Source organism: Micropterus dolomieu, linkage group LG08, assembly GCF_021292245.1.
Source record: "Micropterus dolomieu isolate WLL.071019.BEF.003 ecotype Adirondacks linkage group LG08, ASM2129224v1, whole genome shotgun sequence".
In the NCBI taxonomy this organism is placed as follows: Eukaryota; Metazoa; Chordata; class Actinopteri; order Centrarchiformes; family Centrarchidae; genus Micropterus; species Micropterus dolomieu.
Window position 1 is genome coordinate 9547221 of NC_060157.1, and position 20245 is coordinate 9567465.

General features: G+C 38.8%; 1 protein-coding gene across 4 annotated transcripts in view; it reads right to left on the bottom strand.

Annotated features, from left to right (window-relative positions):
* Positions 1-20245, bottom strand: part of camta1a (calmodulin binding transcription activator 1a) — a 291229-nt gene that overhangs the window by 263320 nt on the left and 7664 nt on the right. For 3 of the 4 annotated variants that reach the window (XM_046055766.1, XM_046055768.1, XM_046055767.1), the window contains one exon: positions 10195-10298. In XM_046055766.1, the coding sequence (XP_045911722.1) occupies positions 10195-10298 (104 nt within the window). Of the gene's footprint in view, positions 1-10194; positions 10299-19961; positions 20065-20245 lie in introns of those variants that run through there. The other variant, XM_046055765.1, reaches the window with a different exon arrangement.

A 20245-nucleotide genomic window follows, 5' to 3' on the forward strand; every position in this document is an offset into this window, starting at 1 on the left:
GGCCAGTCCATGTGTGACACTGACACACCTAGGCATGTTTTCAACATGACCTTCATGGTCAAGTTAACAATAGTAAATATGCAATGCCCGTTTAGACTTTCAAAATAAAGCTTGCTGAGAAACATTTCAGTTGCAACATGAACATGGAATAACTAACGTTACATGACATTACAATCCAACTACATAGTTTTTTTTACCAGGGGAGTAAAATGTGAAGTTTAGCTGTCTGATCTGAGCTTCTGTGCTGTAAGTTACATTACCATGGCGCTGTGAATAAGACATATGACTTTGGTGTGAGAGACCCGGGTTCAACTCCCCACTGTTACACGTCCACCAATGTGTCCCTGAGCAACACACTTAACCCCTTGTTGCTCCAGAGGCGTGCGACCTTTGACGTAAATCGCTGTGGATAAAAGCGTCAGCTAAATGTAATGTAAATGTTATTGCCAATTAATCAGCTGATTGTCTCACGAACATAACTGACACATTTATGTCAACAGCAAAGCCAAAACACACACTGGAGAATAATGTTAATGAAATTACAATCCAATTATATATTTCACAACATTGACAGGGAAAACACGTCACTTCTATGGTGATTATGACCAGCTTCTAACTACAGCAATCAAACAACAGTTTGCATTTGCATCGCTAAAGTTACGCTAACTTAATTACTTGTCCAGCAGAAAACAGGAATCTTCAGCGCCACTTTAAAAAAGTTTGTCCCACATCAGAGCCTTCCATCTGGGAAAATCCACAATGATTATATCCTTTATTTCTGCTGTCATCTGTCTGTATCTGTCCCGACATGTCTGGCTTCATCATGTTATTGCTTCTTTGACGACGAAGATCCACACTCTGTCGGCTCGTGCTAAAGAATAGGTGTAGTCCTCCATTTGTCCAAATTTCACTTCTGTTCTTACGTCTAATATACCAGATGACTACTCAGATACTGTATATTATTATTATTATTTCCTCTTCTTCTTCTTCGTATGCCTTCAATATAGTGACGAGCATCTACACTGCCGGAATTATACAAGCAGAAAAAGAACAACCTAGTGATGAAACACGCTGTGTGGAGCTGTTTGTCCGTTTTCAGCTACTGTAGAAACATTGCGACGAAACAGGCACTGAAAACTTCAGTGGTGTAGTTTGGTGCATTTTTGTAAGAAATATTACACACTGAACCTTTAAAGACAAAACGTGTGTCAAAATACTATTTTTAATTAAATATTGTTGCACTGTACAGATATCCTGGGCTACACATAAATATTCTACAGGCTTAAGAATAATTATAAGAATAATTATAAGAATATAATACATATTTGTTTCATACCAAATCCTCTCAAAAAAAAGTTTCAAAAAACACATGATTTAAACTTTCCAGGAGTCTACTTGGATTACAGAGTAGATCATGGAATTAAAATGCGCACTTCTGCTATTCAATCCCACTGATGGCAGGCAAAACAGAGGTATACACTCATATGATCATCTGCTGTATATGTTGTATATGGAACAATATAACAGTTTATTGAAGCATAGGCGCACACATCAAATGCAGCACTCATTTTCCTTTATCTAGTAAATAAAGTTAAATTCCATTACAAAATGGATCCGCATAGAAATATCCTGACCCAGCAATTCAGAAAAAAAAAGTAGAAATCTTTCCGTCAGTACCTGAATAGCTTTGCAGCTCAGTGAACACATGAGGGAAAAGGGGAAGAGACAGAAGATAACAGCAAAGGAGGGAAACCAGAGGAAGAGAGAGTTGGAAAGAAATCGAAGACACAAGCTGGGTTCAATTTAGAGGCTTCCCACAGGAGGTGGAGTGACCTGTATCTGCTACAATAGAGGTCATGCAATTTTTAGTGGATACCCCTGTCTTCAGAGGATACTGAGGACCCCTGCCTTGATGTGCACATCCAGAGGAAAAAGCAAAGGGTCCCTGTAGCACGCAGAACCCCCTGAATGACCTGACTGGTGGCTTCCTATTACAACTGCCTCACTACACCGTAGCCTCACAATTGACACTTCACAGTAAGCTACAACACTAGCAATCAGCAAAGCTATCAAGCTCACAGGAAGTTAGTATGAAGTCAGCCATCCAAAGAAACTCTCCCAATTCCTTTTCTTCCTGTCTTCTACTTTCACCAGCCAAATGATGAAAAAAGCACCATGAAATGTATCTAGTAAACTGTAATTGAGTGGAAACTACAGTAAGATTAAAGTATATGATCACTTCACACAGACTCAACACATGGTCATAAATTAGCCTGGGTGCTCCTTTAAAAACATAGTGAAAAGTTGTCACCTCAATACTGTGGCTGAATAACTGTGCTCTCTGAGCAGCAAGAATAAATTGTGCAGGCATTATGCCATCTAAACCTCAACTATGTAGTTCAATGAGAAGGGTTTTTCCTGCATAGAGAATTACGAGGCAGTCTCTGTCAAATTTCGTCCGGCCTCCAGCTCTCAACAGATCTCTGACGGGTGGTATAGTAAACACTATTTTCTAACAAGCGTTGCACTTTGTGGATTTCTGTCATTTGTAACTGCAATTGCGGCAATACGATGATGTGGTGACACTGTGTCGTAGGCAGCACAGTGCACTGGGAGAGAGGAAGAAAAAAAGCCATCTGTTTGGCTGGACCACAGCACGGGGGCGCAACAGTGTTTCCGCTGGTTACATCTATGCCACACAGCAGAAGAAAAGAAAAGAAAACTGCTTTTGCCTGCCGTTCACTGTTTTAATAGAGTTTCATATCACCAGCAGAAATTTAAAATTGCTGTTGCAAATGGCAGTCAGCGTTTGTGAACACTGCCCTTTGCGCCTTTGCATGTGTGACTGAATGCCATCCTGTACGTCCTGTGTTCCTGATTAGGAAAGAATATAAATAAAATCTGAATCTTGGTTAAAATAATTCCCCACAGGACGCCCTGTACCTATTCTAATCTAATCATCAATTGTTTGAATCTAACCCAGAATATAAAAAAAGTAATTCGACAACAACAAAGAAACAAGCAAACAGATAAACAAACAAACAAACAAACAGACAGACACACAGACAGATGGACAAACATGACCTTTCATTTCCACTGATTGCCCCAGAGAAGATAATGAACATTTCTGTAAACATTTGCAATTGGTGGAAGTCATTTTAATTACTCTCCACAGAGAAAGCCATGCATGGCAAGGAGCTCAATTGAAGACAAACATTTAATCAAGCATGACCTTGGGTTCGATTAGGTAAATTCACTGAGCACTGACATCCATGACAGTTCAGGTTAGGCAGCATAATGACAAGAATGTATCAGAATAGGCAATGAAAAGTAAAATACCTGTAATTTGACCAGGGTAGCCAGATATCTCTAATACCAGTCATACTAATCGATAGGAGAAAGCTTTAATCCAGCCAGTGTTGCTTCACAGTGTTGTGAATAAATGCAGGCAGTCACTACAACTTGAGGACTATCTATTTAATAACACACATATCAAATGGAAGAGATTGCACCGGGTTTCCTGTAGTGTTTTTGTAGTGCTGGTGCTCCCTGCCTCACATAAAATAAAGAGCACCTCGTCTAATCAGCTAATAAGAGAAGAATTTGTTTTAGTTTTATAAAATATAATATTAGCAGCAAAGGCCATGTATTTAATGAGTGAGGCAACTGTTAAACTGTCATCTAGTAACTACATTAATAACAGGATTAGCTGCATCATAATCAGTCTAATTCAGCTCAGCATTGTACATTCAATTTGCAGTGTTTCATCAGAGCAGCACTTTGCTGTTTAGCTTAAAGTTCTTACTGACCAGCAGGATTTTTATCATCATTCAGTCTGGTCAGAAAGAGTGGGGGGCAGTGCTTACCACTTCCAATAACCGCTAATTTCTTGGGTGAAACTCTGTTGCAAGTCAGTTTGAGAAGATATGCTCAGAGGAGAACAAGAAGTGAACTGGAAACACAACATTTTGGACCATTTCGAAGGTGACGCTGTAATAGGTCATGAACAATGCACAAAAACAAATGTGAAGCTTTGGACTGGTAACAAACATGTCAAATTACATTTTATTTAGTTTTGGAGTATAGTGCTGGACTGGAATTCAAATAGACAACAGATGTCATGGGAAATTCAATTAATAGTCAAGAATGACCCTTTCATTGGGAAAGATCTGTGTTACATACACGGGATATGCAGAGCTGTTTTTGTGTTACGCTTTTATACTAAAACAAAATACTCTAAAAGAGTCATTACTATTTTCAAAGAACAGTTATTCATTTACTCCTATTAAATGACCTCCTATTCCTTTCCTCCTATGTATAGTTGTGTTAAATCATAACAGCAGGATAATACAGTGGCACGGACTGGGTTAACACAAATTATGTTTTAGTCAGTGATAAGGAGTAAATGATTACACCACACTGCATCCAATTGTGCCTGTCATTATAGCACCTATCTTATAGTGTTACTGATCTGGTCTTATCCGATCTCCTTTAATTTTATTTGTTGAGGCTGTTGATCGCTGCTTCCCTGCCTATTACACACATGGTGAGTCCACTAAGTGTTCCTACTGGTGCTCCTGCTCTGTCCTGAAAGGCGGCATATTGCATGTAGGTGCCATGCTGTGCCGCTGCTGGCGGTGGCGTGAGGCAGAGAGGATTATTCCTGACGACAGGGGCATTAAATGTGTAGCAGGCCGGTGGAGGCCTGAGCTGATGCTCTCTTGTCTGTTTTGGTTCAGCACCAGTTCAGAAGCAGTCCCTTCTAAGCTGAGTGGGAGCTCACAGTACTCAGAGCGTTGTGCCGTTCATTAAAGGCTGAGGGTGTCACACCAGCTTAGGCCCAGTGTCCTCCCTCAACCAAGGCTTCATGCTGTACTCCTCTGCCTCTGCTTTTTAAGACTGAGTGACTAGGAATATAGTCACTAGTCCAAATTTTCTTTGTTTGTCGATCCTTTGTGTCACACATTTGAGCCACTTGTTAAGTCAGCAAGGTTTATGTCGACAAGGAGGCTAACACCGAGGTGTCTAATCCAGCATGTTGGAAAAATTGCTCGCTCTTGTCCTCAGGACTCAAGTTGCAAGTTATAAATGAGTCATTCAAACTCTATGTCCATAATAGCTGCTACAGAACATAGTTAAGGTGCAATGAAAACCAGAAAAGTCAAACCTAAATAATATCAGCTCCTTTCTTTGACTGGTAGTTTCCCAATGGATGATACACTTCCTTTGAATCCTACAATAATACACAGCCTGAATCAGACCTCTAAAGTGAACCAAAGTGCAAGAAGTCCATCTTGAAAATAGCACTGGTAAAATTGCAATTCTCCAGCACATCTCAAGTCCTGCAACCTTCATGCCAGCGTAACCAAACATCAGGCTGACTCTGTTTGATCTTGAAAGGGATATAAGCCTAAAGCCGTTCCTGCGTGAGATGTCCTTCTTTAAAAAGATTCTAATCTCAACCGAAATGTCTAGCAAGATAGAGGTCATCGTGCCAGAGCACAGAGCAGACAATAGCACTTGGCTACAGACCTGAGAGGAATTCTGTGAGGATTTGTTCCTACGTGTCTCACCTGACAGACATGGGGACATCAATGGCTGAAAGGGCAGTTGCACAAACAAGGTAAATATAGACTATGTGAAAGTATTTATATTTTGCTGTGTACACTTACCCACTATAAAGGTGGCTATCATCTTGTCTCATTTTAATAGATGAGAAATCACAAAAATGTCACTGATTATTTCCACAAAAAATGCTTTCTTCCAATCATCGCCTCCTTTTGTGTCATTTCTTAATAATAACTTGTTTTTTCTCTGTAAATTCTCAGGCACTGCCAGGTACTTCTCCCCCATTGATAATTTGAAGGCTGATAGCATATCCGTACCTTGCACGCTGCTCATGATTCAATGGCAAGAGCACCATTCCACCTTCTAAACTCCCATCCCCTCCCTTGAATTTTGATTCGATTGGTTTATCTAATTTTCCAGTAAATGCTTGAAATGTATTCCTGCACACCTTCTTCTCATGAAACTACACAAGGGAATCATGAGAATGAGATAGAAATGAATAGTGCTGCATTAGCTTCCCTTCACCTTACCGGCAATACTCATTCTATTTCCAGATTAAAGTTTCCAAGTCGCAAGTTGTATCCACAATCATTTCAGTCAAAAGTAAAATGAAGTGTGTACCTCTTCATGAATGAAACTGCTACAGAATCATCCCAGATTTGAACAAGGTGCAAATAATGTTCAACTGCAAAACATGAGCAGCATGGGAAAGGAACCATGGACACTTTATGAATATTCCTTCATACAGCGATTTTCCCGAATGCAAAGAATGCCTACTTGGACCTCCACTGGATATGTGAATGGACACAAATAAAGAATAGATATATAGTAACCTCACAATAATGAAGAGAGATAGTTGTGTTAAAGAGGTGGTATTATGCTCATTTTCAGGTTCAAAATCCTATTCAGGGAACAGGTTTACATGGTTTAATTTTCAAAAAACACCATATTTTTTATCATACTGCACATTGCAGCTCCTCTTTTCACCCTGTGATGAAGGCTTTGTTTTAGCTATGGAGTGATACATCTTGTCTCTAAATGATCTTTGTTGCACATGCGCAGTTCCTAATTAAGGACTACTAGCCAATCAGAAGCAGAGAAAGACGGGTCAGCAAAAAGACGGTGTACAGCTTCGATTCAGCTGTAGGCTACATGTTGCCGACCAGGTTGGCAATTTGGACAGGAGCAAGAGTTTCAGAGTGGTGAGTTATTAATCTGTAACAAAAGTATCTTTCATCCATAAAGTTTTAACTGAACTCTGTCTCTACATCACAGTAACAACTTTATGTCCATTGACTGCTTAGAGGGTAACTAGTGTTTGGAAGGGAGAGGAGAGGTGTGCTGCAGCTCAGTGTTTTTCCACCGGTGTTTTGAGGGCATGTCGAACTAGTCGCTCAGCGAGCATTATGACACGTATTTTCATTGTGACATCACAAGAAAGGGAAGTAAAGGCTGGACTACAAACGAGCTGTTTTCAGGCAGTTCAGAGCAGAGTTTTCTGTGGGAGATGGGAACTCCCTTTGGGGACCTTGGGCTTTTTCACTTTGCAAACCTATTACATGCACAAAAAAGATATATAACTCAACAAAGGAGAGGGAAAAAGCCAAAAACCATAATACCACCTCTTTAAGTTAAGTTGTGTTATTATAAATCAATCAGTTCCCAGGAAAACAAACAGGCATTATATTGATTATTTCGTGATCAATCATTTGGTCTATAAAACACTGCAAATGCCAACCACAATTACGAAGAGCCCAACTTGACTTCATCAGATGTCTTGTTTTGTCAGACCAACAGTCCAGAACCCAGATATATCCAGTTTACTATAATGTAAGACTTAAAAAAGCAGCAAATCCTCACACTTGAGAAGCTGGAACCAGAGAACATTTAGAATATCTGCTTGAAAATGACTTATCAAAGTAGTAGCAGATCAATTTTCTGTTGTTCAACTAATAGATTCATCAACAAATCGTTGCGGCTCTTACTATCCCCCCACAGTTGAAATGAACCAAATGAACCACAGCTAATAAGACCTGTGGACGTCTGATATGTCCCGCTGGATCTGAAAGCCCTCCATACCAACAACAACAGTTCTCGAACATAAAGTACCCAAACAGCATGATATATATATCATGCATGATATATATATCACGCTGTTTAAGTATATCAAATGCACATTAGCAACTCTTAGCTACCAGAATACTGAGATTCAGTAAATCTAAAAATTGGTATAAGCATGCTGAGCTAGTGCCAGAAATATGCACAAAATGATGAGGTGTCACTTTCACTAAGAGCATCTCTGATCCCTCCCTTCCTGCCTGTCCGCCACCAATGAGGTACAAATACTCTGATTTGCATGGTCTGCACAAAAAAAGGACGTCCTTGATTTTAGGAAAGGTTGCCTTGCTCTCTTCAACCCTGGTAAACACCATTGGCATGCATACTACAACACCACTGGAACCGTCTCTTTTGCTAATTTTTCCCCCACCAAACATCCACAAATCTGCAGCCCAGTAAAAAAAAAAGAAAAAAGAAAAAGAAAAAACATGGTGATTTTTGCTGAAATATGTCTCTCATTATTAAATTTGGTGATAAATGACAAGACACGCTAACAACTGTAGCCGACAGCATTTATCCCCACCAAATGCTTAGACTTACATTTTGAGATCAATTTCAAAGCCATGTTAATTAATTTAGACTGCTAGCAGCACAATGCAGGTCAGCCAGGGCAAACAAGTTACAACATCAGCCAATTAGAAACACACAAGCATTACAGAAAAATGTCATAACTAGGGCAGGGCTAGTGAGCAAAGATATGACAGATGGAGACTTGGATCGAGACTCCAAGTGATGTACAGTATAAGAAGCTGTGTGTATTTCTTGCTGTATTAATCACCAATAAAGTAATTTTGTCTACTTCTAGAGATCCATGTTTTTAGCACAGAAATATACATTCCTTCATCTATTTTCTCAAATATATTGACTAGAAGTGTATATAAAATAATATTCAACAGTATGTCAATGACAGATTGCCTTTTTGAATATCCTGTTCCTTAGAAATGAGCCTGTCTGGTGCCTTATCATCTGGTTGTTTTTCAGTCAATTAACTTTCATCACTGCAGATGACTATATTTATATGGTCACATTGTGTTAATCAAAAACATGGATGGCTGACTTTTGCATATTGGTTTTAAGATTTGTCATGGTGTGTATTTAGGTCTAATTACTACCAATTATTCTCAGAAAAGAAGAACCAGTTTTTCATCTATCAATAGTGGAAATGAAAGTGATACATTCATCAACCAGTTCCCCTGAGAAAAAAACAGAGCAGGTTGGCAAATGAGTTCTGAGCCAAATGAAGCAACATACAGTGAGTCCCTGTCAGGGAAATACAGAATAACATGTTAAACTTCTGCATGCTTTGGTCCACTCAATAACTGAATTCAAGTTCAAACACTATGCATATATATGGATCATGAAGATTGTTGAAAATGATATCTGTAAATAAATTGTTTCCAAAAATAAAAAATAAAATACCAGATCAAACATACTTACTCCACAAACATGAAACAAGACAACATTTCGCATTTCTTCAAGTGTCTAAAAAATTATTTAAAATGTCTGGTCTTTAGGAAATAAAAAAGGAAACCCATATCAAAGGGCATCTGTGACATCTTCTTACAAAAGCAGAGCATTTTGGGATTTTATTTTCAAGAGAGAAAATGTAAAGTGGCGTGCTATCTTCCCTAATGTGATGCAAATATGAAATGCAAGACACCTTGAGCTTTCATGGCACCAATGTTAAACGCTGTTTACGTTTACATGGAGAGGCCCTCATAATGCCTGCTATGCACAGCAGCAGTGAAGTTTTTTAAATAAGACTCAACATGCAAAACAGAGTTTCCTTGCCAAATGAGCTTTGGAAAATCCATAGTAAACACAAACTACAAAGATGAAATAGACCTTTTTCATCTGTCTCAGGTTAAAAGTGAAGATACAAGAAGAGAATGTATTGTTAATTTGTCGTTTATTCTCATACTCGACCACAAGAGCCAGAACTGTATCACAATTAAAGGTCAGGCTATGCATGCAAAGCCCAGTGGCAATGAATTCTCTACATCAAGGAAAGATTTTGTGATGCAGCTGAAAGAAATATCAGAGGAAGCTTTGGGTTGATATTAAGTCAATCAATTTTAAAATCATTTAACTTAAATTATTGCAAAGGTGCTCAGAAATGTTTCTGACAGTACACATGTAATAAATAATAAATGTAAAACATAATTGTAAATCCTCTGAAACCTTTCGTACAGTTAAAACAATCAACAACAATTGTCAAATTGCTGTAATCTCAAGGGAGAACAATGTATCTAAATACACGGAATATGCCATAAGGTTACAGGTTCATGTGACACATTTAAACATGTTACCTACACAAGCGGTTAGGACAATAGTGATATTTTAGAAGATGGGGAACCAATTGGAAAGGTATTATTTTGTTTTGAAGGTCTTACATGGTTTACAAACCTTTCTAAAAAAGGCCTGGAAGAAAAACGTGTCTAATGGATGGTACCTTTGGAAAGAGAAGGACTGAGTAGAAAGTGGTATGATAAGGAGCGGTGGCCTTACCTCATTAGTGTTCCACCGGTGTCTCTCCTTTGGCAGCGAGGTGCATTTTGGTAGACATTCAAGCAGCTTCTTCGGCAGGTATATTTTCAAATGTCCATGTTCATCTACAACAAGAGCAAGACAAAACAGAATATTTAGCACAGGCTTCATACCTTATTGACTTGTTCGTCTCCCTTTTTATCAGTCTATCAGTCTCTCTGCAGCAAAACGCTGACTGTAAAATAACTATCCCCAACTGAATTAGGAAATTAATTTAAAGAATAGACTGTTGCATACATTTTATTTTGTGCTCAGCTAAATTATTTTACTGTGAAACGCTTTCTATCAGGGGAGTTCACCGGAAATTTTTCACTGTCAACTTGTAAAGACTGTCTATTCATTATTTAGACACAATAAACACCCTTGAGTGATTTTATAGTGTATGGGGATTTAGTATGGGAATCTGTGCGCCGCACGCCAGAATGTGGTATATTATTCAAGGAAATAATTACAATTACTAGGCACAATGCTTACATCATAATGTATGTCGTTCAATCTAGAATTTACATTTCACAACCAGTTCACAGGCATTATAAAACAGTAAGGTTTAAAGATGCCCTCATGCATGGATGCATTCTAATGTTCATCTCATTCCATTGTCTTTTTTTTTTACTCAAATATGCAGATGGCTTAAGTATGAACAAATTATATTTGACAAAAACGTGCTGAATTTTTAATATCATGAAAAATCCTATTACAGTCTTGTGTTTTGTTTTTATAAGAACATGATGAAATGTAGGCTTCTGTGGCAATAATTTCATAATTTACATACAAAATTAAGATATTCTAAACAAGGATCTTCTCATTAACAATGAATTTAATTGCGAAAAAGCAGAGACTGTCAATCATAGTGAAATGATTGTTTTAAAGCTGGTGACAATGCTACAGTTGTAGTCAAAAATAAAGTAATTTAAGGTGCATCTAAAGGCCTGTGTTTTTCTGTCCGCTATTCACACAGACTGTGAGAATCTAATCTTTTGTATATACCACACTTCTAATTCATTTACAAACTGTAACACTGCAAATGTTGGATGTAGAGTTAGTTAATCCAGGCAATCTTCCAGTATGTGCAAATGAATCTATTATTCATTTTTAATGTGTGTGGATTGAATGTAAATAAATTCACTAAAGGTAAAGCAAAACAGTGCATTTATTTTCAATGCAATTTAGCTGGAATTACAAATAGAAAACAACATTCTTTCACATTTATATAACTGCAGGTTTGGATACTAAGGAATAAATAGGCAAGTAAAGGGAGAGACAGAAAAAAGCCTGGCTATTGAATGCTGACTATTGATCCCTGGGGTAGCTGATATCAGTGGTTGACTAGGGGAAAAAGGAGAAAAAGTTCAACCAAAGCAAAATACCACTTTAAAAGCAATACAAATAAGCCAGAGGTGCACTTGATTACGAGGATATAACAAGAGTGTGTATGTAGCTTGCTGTACATCACAGCAAGAAAAGAGTGCTACTGCCCAGAAACCTCCATATGGAAAATTCAATGGGAATGAACACAGTAGGTCTACAGAGATGGAGCTGGCTTGAAGCCTCTGAGTGTAATGTTTAGGGTGGAACATCATTGGTCCCAAAGGAACACAGGAGAAGATCTGTAGTATTTGCCATTTCCATCTGCACCTATAATTCTGCATGTAGACTCTGTTTTATATGAGCTGCACAGATATCTGTAACCATTCGCTTCACCCAATTAAGAATCACATACAGCATATGCTCCTAGGTACCACCAGAGCGGTTTCACTGTCAGAACTGGAAAACACGCTACAACTGAATGATCAGAGAGGTACCAAAGAAAAAAGAAGTGTTTTTATGTGTGGACATTTTACAGCATCAACTTAAAATAAGCAAGAAGCTCAAGTATAGCTTTAATGCACGCCAAATATGTGTTGTCTTTCACTGAAAATGTCAAGAAGAGCAAGGGCTTCAATATTGAAGCCCACTGCAACCGACAGACAGCAGTAGCAGAAGATACATATGGCAAATCTGTCTCGGCGCAGAATATTCAGGATTCAATGTTGCCCTCTGGCACACCCTCCTATGACACCATGGAGACAGAGCTGAATTGGAATATGTCTCAAGTATGTTGAGGATTTTCTCACTGAGAGAGTCGAGACAGAAATCTACCGTAGGAGGATATGTCTGCTCAATCTGACAGCAGGCTAAAATTCTTAGGATGAGAATACATCTTAAAATCTCTCGCTTGGTTTTAATCATTTCACAAACTTATAATTACACTGGTCATCGCACCAAATGTTTTTGTGCAACATATTGTTGGCTCTACAACTCTCTCTGGACCCTAAGTATGCAAAACACATCTCAGTTCAGTGTGCTGTGTGTAAATGCAAAGGTGACACAACTGCAACATCCATTTTACTTTGAGATGCCAGTCTTGTATTTGCTAGCTGAGAAAACCCCCAAAGCAACAGAGCAACCTATGTAAACCCTGCAGAACTAACAAGGTGTTAACTGGGTTTCTCTTAATCTCTTAACCTTACATGGGTGCTTCTGAAATCAGGTTAAGGCCGAAACTGGGGATTGATCAGATTAGACTACTAATGTGCATATACATAAACATACTGAGTTTAAAAAACACAACTCTGAAGTAAAGCCATGACAAAAGACATGAGAGCCCAATATACAGACGTTATTTTTACAGCAGACAGTTGTAACACAAAATAATAATTTCCATTAGTCACGTTCTGGACAATGTTGTGCAGTAAACATGTTTTTAAAAATAAATAAGTAAAAAATATTTTAAAAATATATACATTTTAATAAACTCTTTTTCAAGCTTTTTAAGCTATTGTTAGCAAGACATTAAAAACAGGAGCATCTCCTCTTCACAGCTCATGTTGCTGTAATGTTGACAAAATAGTTTATTGAAAATCAACACATTTAGGCAAATTGGCACTAAAAGTATGCCAAATTAGCTATTAGTGGTTCCTGCTTGCAATGTATCCATGAGTGTACAAACAACTATCATTGGATCACTTTAATACTGAAGAAAACGTTTATTTGACGGATGGTAACACTGATAATAATGTAAACATTATGTGTATTACAGCTGTGTGTTCACAATTAACAGATTAGAGTAAACTTTTTTTACGCTAACCATGGCAATCTGAGACGCTAACCTTGGGTCTTGAAATAGCTTCAATCATAGCTTCTGTGAGCTGTGTGCCTCATCCACAGCTGCAGCTCCAACTGCTGACCGGCACAAATCAACGGGCCAAGCAACTACAGTAACTACAGCCCTGTTGTTTTCAGAACACCAACATGCACCTTGTGCCTTTCACCTCATGCAACTTTTGCCTCATGTCTCTCCCTCCGCCCCCCACAACTTTTCTCACAGCTTGAACATCCCCTGCCTAACACACATTTAATAAAAAATAACAAATACAATTCATCTCAAATGTATATACATAGAGTGCAGCTACACTACTTTCTCCAGCCCCTAGGATTTGATATTAAACAAAAACTATGGGCTTATAGTGCTGACTTTCAGTTTTTATGGTGTTCATATTAGTGTGGAATGCGTCTTTTGTACCCATAGTCTTACTTTTAAAAGACACTGCAGCAGGAAAATGATCCTATGCATACAGACATATATACCAATCTGCGTCACTTTACCTCAATCCAACTGAGCATGTGTTTCACTCGCTGAAGGCAAAAAGGCCCCAAAACAAGCAAGAAATGAATATGGCTACAGAACAGGCCTGGCAGAGCAACACCAGGGAACATGCCAAGTGTCTGTTGATGTCTGTGGATCATAGATTTCAGACAGTCACTCAGTGCAAAGTATTTGCAACCAAATATTTAATATAATGACACATATATCTACTGGTCTAAGCTAATAATAAAATACATATAAATACATAAAACATAATCATTATTTATTCAAGACAAGCTGGTGTTGATGTTAATTTACTAAAATAGGGGAAAAGGAAAGATGGCAAACCAGGAAGCTGTCCAGCCTGTCAACTTGTTCACATGGCCCATATACAGTAGAGGCCTTTTACCAGCCTTTAGTACATTTACATCAGATTATACAGAGGGACACTGTGTTCAAGGTTTATCTACGACTGTACTTCTTTGAAGAACAGGCTAACTACTGTCATGTTTTAAACAGAGCACTATGCTTTGTGCTCTTAAATAAACCAGGCAGTTCAGATGTGGCTCTTATTTTTCAGATGTTCAGTACCAGGCTTCTCTAATCTGGTAGTCTAACTTGAGAGTACCCTTTTTTTCGAGGCTCTCAAAGCACACAAAGGTGAACTCAACATAACTGTTTTTTGAGTGCTGAGGTTTCTTTTCCACAGAATAACACTCTCGTAACTCTAACTTGTTTCATTCTTTCAGCTGCTATTTATATGTACTAATAATATTACAGTTGCTGTATGTCTACTGTTCCTTCCACCGGGCATTTCCACAGATGTGAAGGTGGAACTGTGTGTGTTCCAACAAAGTATTGCTTACTAATTAAAGATCTGTCCACTGTGGCATGGAAATCCACATTTATTGTACTTTGTGCATCAGCTGAAAACAACCCACGGGGGAATAGCTTGTATGCCAGATTTGGAATAGGTTTACAGAATATAGACAAGCTCTTCCTAATCAAATTGTCTAATTTGATCACTGCATAAACAACAAATTATCCACATAAATTTGGCTTTGAAAATGTTAATGTAGCTTTTTTTTTTTGTTTTCTTAACCAGAAGCCTGAAACGAACGGCACTTCTTTGCATTTTCTGTGGACTCCCCTGTAAGGTTTAATATTTATTTTGGAGTCTAAACAGCAGGCTTAATGACTGCTTGTGCATTAGCCAAGAAAGGGATACACAGAAAACTACTATTTGGTTGTAAAACACTAAAGTGCAAGACAGGCTGATACCAGAGCTTGTTACATGAGAGGATGTGCTGAGCTGAGCTGGCACGCTGGAGCCAATTACATTCTAGGTCTTGATGAGCGAGCTCACATACAAAAGGCTAAACAGAGAGAGGAGATGTGTTCAACACACAGGCTACAGGTCTGCAGCTTTCATGTTGCCATCACTCGCCATTTGTGTACTGAACAGAGGCAGCCTGTGTTTCATAATTCACACCACTCTCTGTCGAATGGTTATATAGATATATATATATATGTGCTGATGTTTGGATTATCACTGATCCTGGCTTCTAAGCAAACACTTGGGCCGAATTTAAGGGTATCTGTCATGCTAGCTTGCTCCAGCCCCACCCTAGAGACGAGAGCGAGGGTCATGAGACTGGAAAGGCTGACAAAAACAAATCTTTAATCAATATCCGAGCCCTGAACGCAAAACCCTCTCTCTTCCGTCTCTGTCTCAGAGCGCTCTGGGAGTGACAGTTTTTCTTTTTAATCTGTGCCCACATTGTGGAGAAATTGCAAGCTAATGTTTTGGCTATAGATCATTCAACAAATCGCTGCTGGCGGTGCATATCCAAAGTAACTGTTTGAATGCAAACATTTTCCACTACAGTTCAATGGCTAATATAGCTTAAGGATGTGAAGAACAGTGCAACAGTATCTGTTCTTTTATAGCTATACCTGAAACATGAGGGAGGGGAATCACAGAAGAACAAACAGTTCTGTGGATAAACATTTGGCTCTCATCTCTGTCCAGTAAGAAGCACTGTGAAACTGTATTAGGCCTATGGCAATGTCTGTTATCATTAGGCTGGATGACAGCCATCCACTGGGTGTGTTTAGGTCCAAAATTAGCCCTGTTAGCTAAATGAGCTTAGCTCAGACATATTTCTTCAACTGGGGTGAGAGATTTCAAGCTACCAGAAATGGAAACATACTCCTTCATCTGCTGCACTTAAACTGTAGCCCAGCAAAAAGTTAACAATGGTAGTGAATGATAATATCTAACAAACATGAAATAGCAAACCTTTCAACATATACAAAGGAGGGTGAGAGTCTTGCATCACAATTTTACCCTAATGATGGTCACAGGTGGCTTTAACATTACTTTAACATCATGAAGTAATGTCTTGTTTTGCATATTTCCCAACATGATGACTATATTTCGACTGAGGTCAACTCAGTGTTATTTAACAACACTGAGTCCTTTTAAAGAAATAAATATGCCAAATTGTTTCACCTGGTGAGGCCTCCTCATCTGTAAAAAAAATAAAATAAAATAAATCCCACCCCCTCCCTTCAGGCCCCCCTCCAAAGTGAGTGCACAGGCAGAGTGCATGCAGGCAGGTAGATATGTAGGTAGGTAGGTAGGCTAGCCAATCATTTCATTCGGAACAAATGAAATGATTGTCTTATTACAGGCCTGCGAAAGCCACAGATACTGGATTTTATTCATTTTCTTTTCTGAGGATTTGATTTATTGATTGCTACTGGGATGTAAAGAGCATTTCAACAAATATAACAAAAAATGCTTCTGAAATACATTAGCTACTCTAACTTTAATCCCTGCATTATATAGACAGACTAACACTCATATACTTGTGCAGTCACAGTGAGAGGGACATAAACTGTACAACATCACTTATTATTTAAATCATTGTTCTTGCATCACTAGCAGGGGATTTGAAAGAAACAGTTTCTACAGCAGCAGAGCAGCAGCAGTTTCCTTAAAAGGCATGTGAAAATATAGTTAGGGAAATGCATGGACATGACCAGAAATATAACAAGTTTCTAAAATTCAAACAGCTCACAACTGGAGTGTGTGTGTGTGTTGTGTGTATGGGATGTGACATGCACTAAGTGTAATGACCAGAGCTACAGGAAGCAAAATGTCAAACCAGTCCATTGGCAGAGTGGACTTAAAGCTCAGACCAAAGGCAAACGTGCAGTGACAGGTTAACACGGTGAAAGCTGTTAAAAGATGTTGGCAGATGAACAAAACAAGTCTAGACAAAAAAATAAGAAAAAGAATGTGGTCAAAAGTGAAGCAGAGATGAACTCAGACAGCCAATGTGCAGTGGTCAGCTGACGACATGCTGTCAATTAAAAGCAATCACTGTGGTTGTGAGGCGTGAAAGAAGAAGGAGTAAAGGTGAAGAGGGGGTTTAACCTGCAGGAGTCTGTTGCAGTGGTATTTACAGTAATGAGATGTTGCACCTGTACCCTTCAGATTAGGACTTATTACAGCTATTCAGCCGAATTCTTGCTAATTTCAATAATCATTTGATGCCAAACGACATTGACTCATTTAAAAATGTTAACGAAAAATATGCAGAATATGTAATTAACTTAATAAAGTTTTAAACATATGAAAAATCCCTTTTGCTCTTTTAAAAATGTTAAATTTTGTCATTTTTCTATATCTATATCATTCCATGATAGTACAAAATCACTTATTTCAAGATGTTTCAAATGTCACATAATACTATTGATTTTGCACAGGCGTTAAATATCTATATTATTGATTTTATATTGCAGAAGAATGGTTGTTCTTGGCCACTAGTGAACAGAGCACTTGATTAGACCAAAGTCTATAGCCTGCTACTTGTGGGAGATCCTGAGCTGAGCTTTACTACAACACAGGACATTATAAGCAGTGTCAAATTTCCCTGGCAGTAATAACAATGATTGGCCGATAGTCCAGGGGCCGGTCTCCCCACAGGCTGATGGGGACATGGAGACGAGGATGTAGACTTAAAATAGCAACGTGTTGGTGTAGGACTGGGAAACCAATTATCTTTATCATTTGGCCTATAGTCTGTTCGATAACACTCTTACATACAGTGAAATTACTAACCGCCCACAAGCAAAAGAAAGTCTTACTGAACTTCACTATGGCGTTGCTATGTTACAAGAAAACTACAACAAAGAAAACATTACATGGCTTTTAGCGATAGCATCTAGGATGATTTTCCTCCCAGTGGAACAGATAAAAAAAAAGAATCTGAATGCCAGTAAGAGATCTGAATTACACTAAATATCGCTGGACATAATTTCTAATGCAGTTGCGTTATGACCACTCAATATGCAGCGTGTGCAGGGTGGCAGAATTCATTGTTTACATTCCCTCAATGGCTACACCCTGGATGCACTATGGCTCCATGTGGCTATAATAGTTTAGTGTAATAAAGCATAATATGGGAAGACTGTCAAAAAGTCAAACAGCTGAAGAAAAAAAGCCTGGGCCTATTACTGGAAGTTCAACAAACATGCACACACGGTTAACTGCCTGCAACAAACTGAAAATGACTCTTTATGTGTTCTCAGCCCACACCAAGCTCACCCATCCATAAAAATCCCATCTCAAGGAGAGCAGAGGTGAGGTCTCTCTCTCACTCCCTCTCTCCTGCTCTCGTTCTCTTTCACTCTCTCTCTTTTGCTTACAGATGCACACAAAGAAAGACCTTCCTTCTGTGTCATAACTACTCCCACAATTACTCAGACGATTACTCAGATCAATGGTTTACCTGCCTGTTTGAGCTGCTGTATTCTGCTACAGAGTGTCCTGGTGAGGCAGAAAAGCCTCCAGGCTGAACGCATTAAACAGGGTGTCTGACATGGGTACAGGATACTGTAATACCACGCAATAACATGAGGGAAAATACCAAGACTGGCAAAATGTATTGTCAGTCATAGCTGTCACACATGAGGGGGTAATGCAAAAGTCTATCAACACTGTCCCTTTTATGGCTCCTGTTTCACAGATCTGCACAAGCAGTCCCCTGCCATTAAATCTCTCCAAAACATTCTCTTTTTAAAAAATACCAAAAAGATTTGGTGCAGCAGAACTCTTCCCGTGACAGCTATCGAGTGAGGAGTCTAACAATGGGTTGGGGGTGATTTCAGAGTCTCTATTTAAAAATGACAATACATGAGCACACTTAATTACCCAGTCTCTAGTCTAGATCAACAGAGTATTCCAGCAGTGGAGAGACTGGTGTATTTATTAACAATGAAGGGGCTCCTTTCTGCTGAGAAACAATCTGCTTTACAGAAGACAGTTTTTTCAATGGCTAAGACAGAGGCTAAAATTCAGACACATTTTTTAAAGAGGAATGAAGGGAAAATCACCCACAAATAAAATCAAGAGTTCTTACAAATTTTGGGGGGTGTGGGAGTGTGACAGAAAATAGCGCTTGTACACAGACTTGTAAGTGCACTGAAGCAATTCCCACAGAAGCTGGTTTTTACAAGACATTAAAACCTCAGCCATGATGTTGTGTTGTCTTTGTTCTTTGCCCCTAGTCTACAGCCCTCATAGAGAATGTAATAGGAGGGAGGCAAAGGCAAAGATTAATCCATTTGAAGGAAAAATATATCACAGGATACCATTTTTTGCAATGCATAAATATTTTTGTCACACACCATTTAATTTTGCAAGATTTCAAAGTCATATTGTTAACACCCCCATCAAACGCTGCTTTCAGAAAAGCAGAGAAAAGGCATGTACAAGGCCGTAATTGATGGCTCAAAATGTAAGCGTTCTCTCTGAGGGTCTGCTCGGGTCCTGATCCCCTGGCCTCAACCTGAAACAATCACTCTTAGTTAACGACAACACTTCAGCTATTGACAGCATGATCCCGTAAAGCAGACACTTCAATCAACAGAGCAGCCGGAGGAGGTGTTGTGTTTGAGGAGAATAAAAGAAGGAGGGGGCATGGGGACGGATGAAATCAAGAAGTAAATAAATGAATCAATGGATGAATAATAGATTGGCCAGCTAGTGGCCTCTTGGAGCGGCAATGCAGTATTAATAACTGACTCTTACTGTTCGTCTCTGTGTCATCACTGATACTCTTAGGTGGACCGTGGCCAGCATAACACACTGCTGATCTGTACATTCGATCCGGATTACGAACTTTCTTCAGTCCTTCAGGAGGCAAAGAGAAAAGTAGAGAAAATCGAGGAAAAGAAGCATTCTTCCAGCCTGTGATAACTCCCCATGCAAGCAACATCAACCCAAATAGACAGCATATTGAAATACATTCAAACAAACAAGAGCTGTTGGAAGAATATGATGCTAATAATAATAATAATAATAATAATGATAAC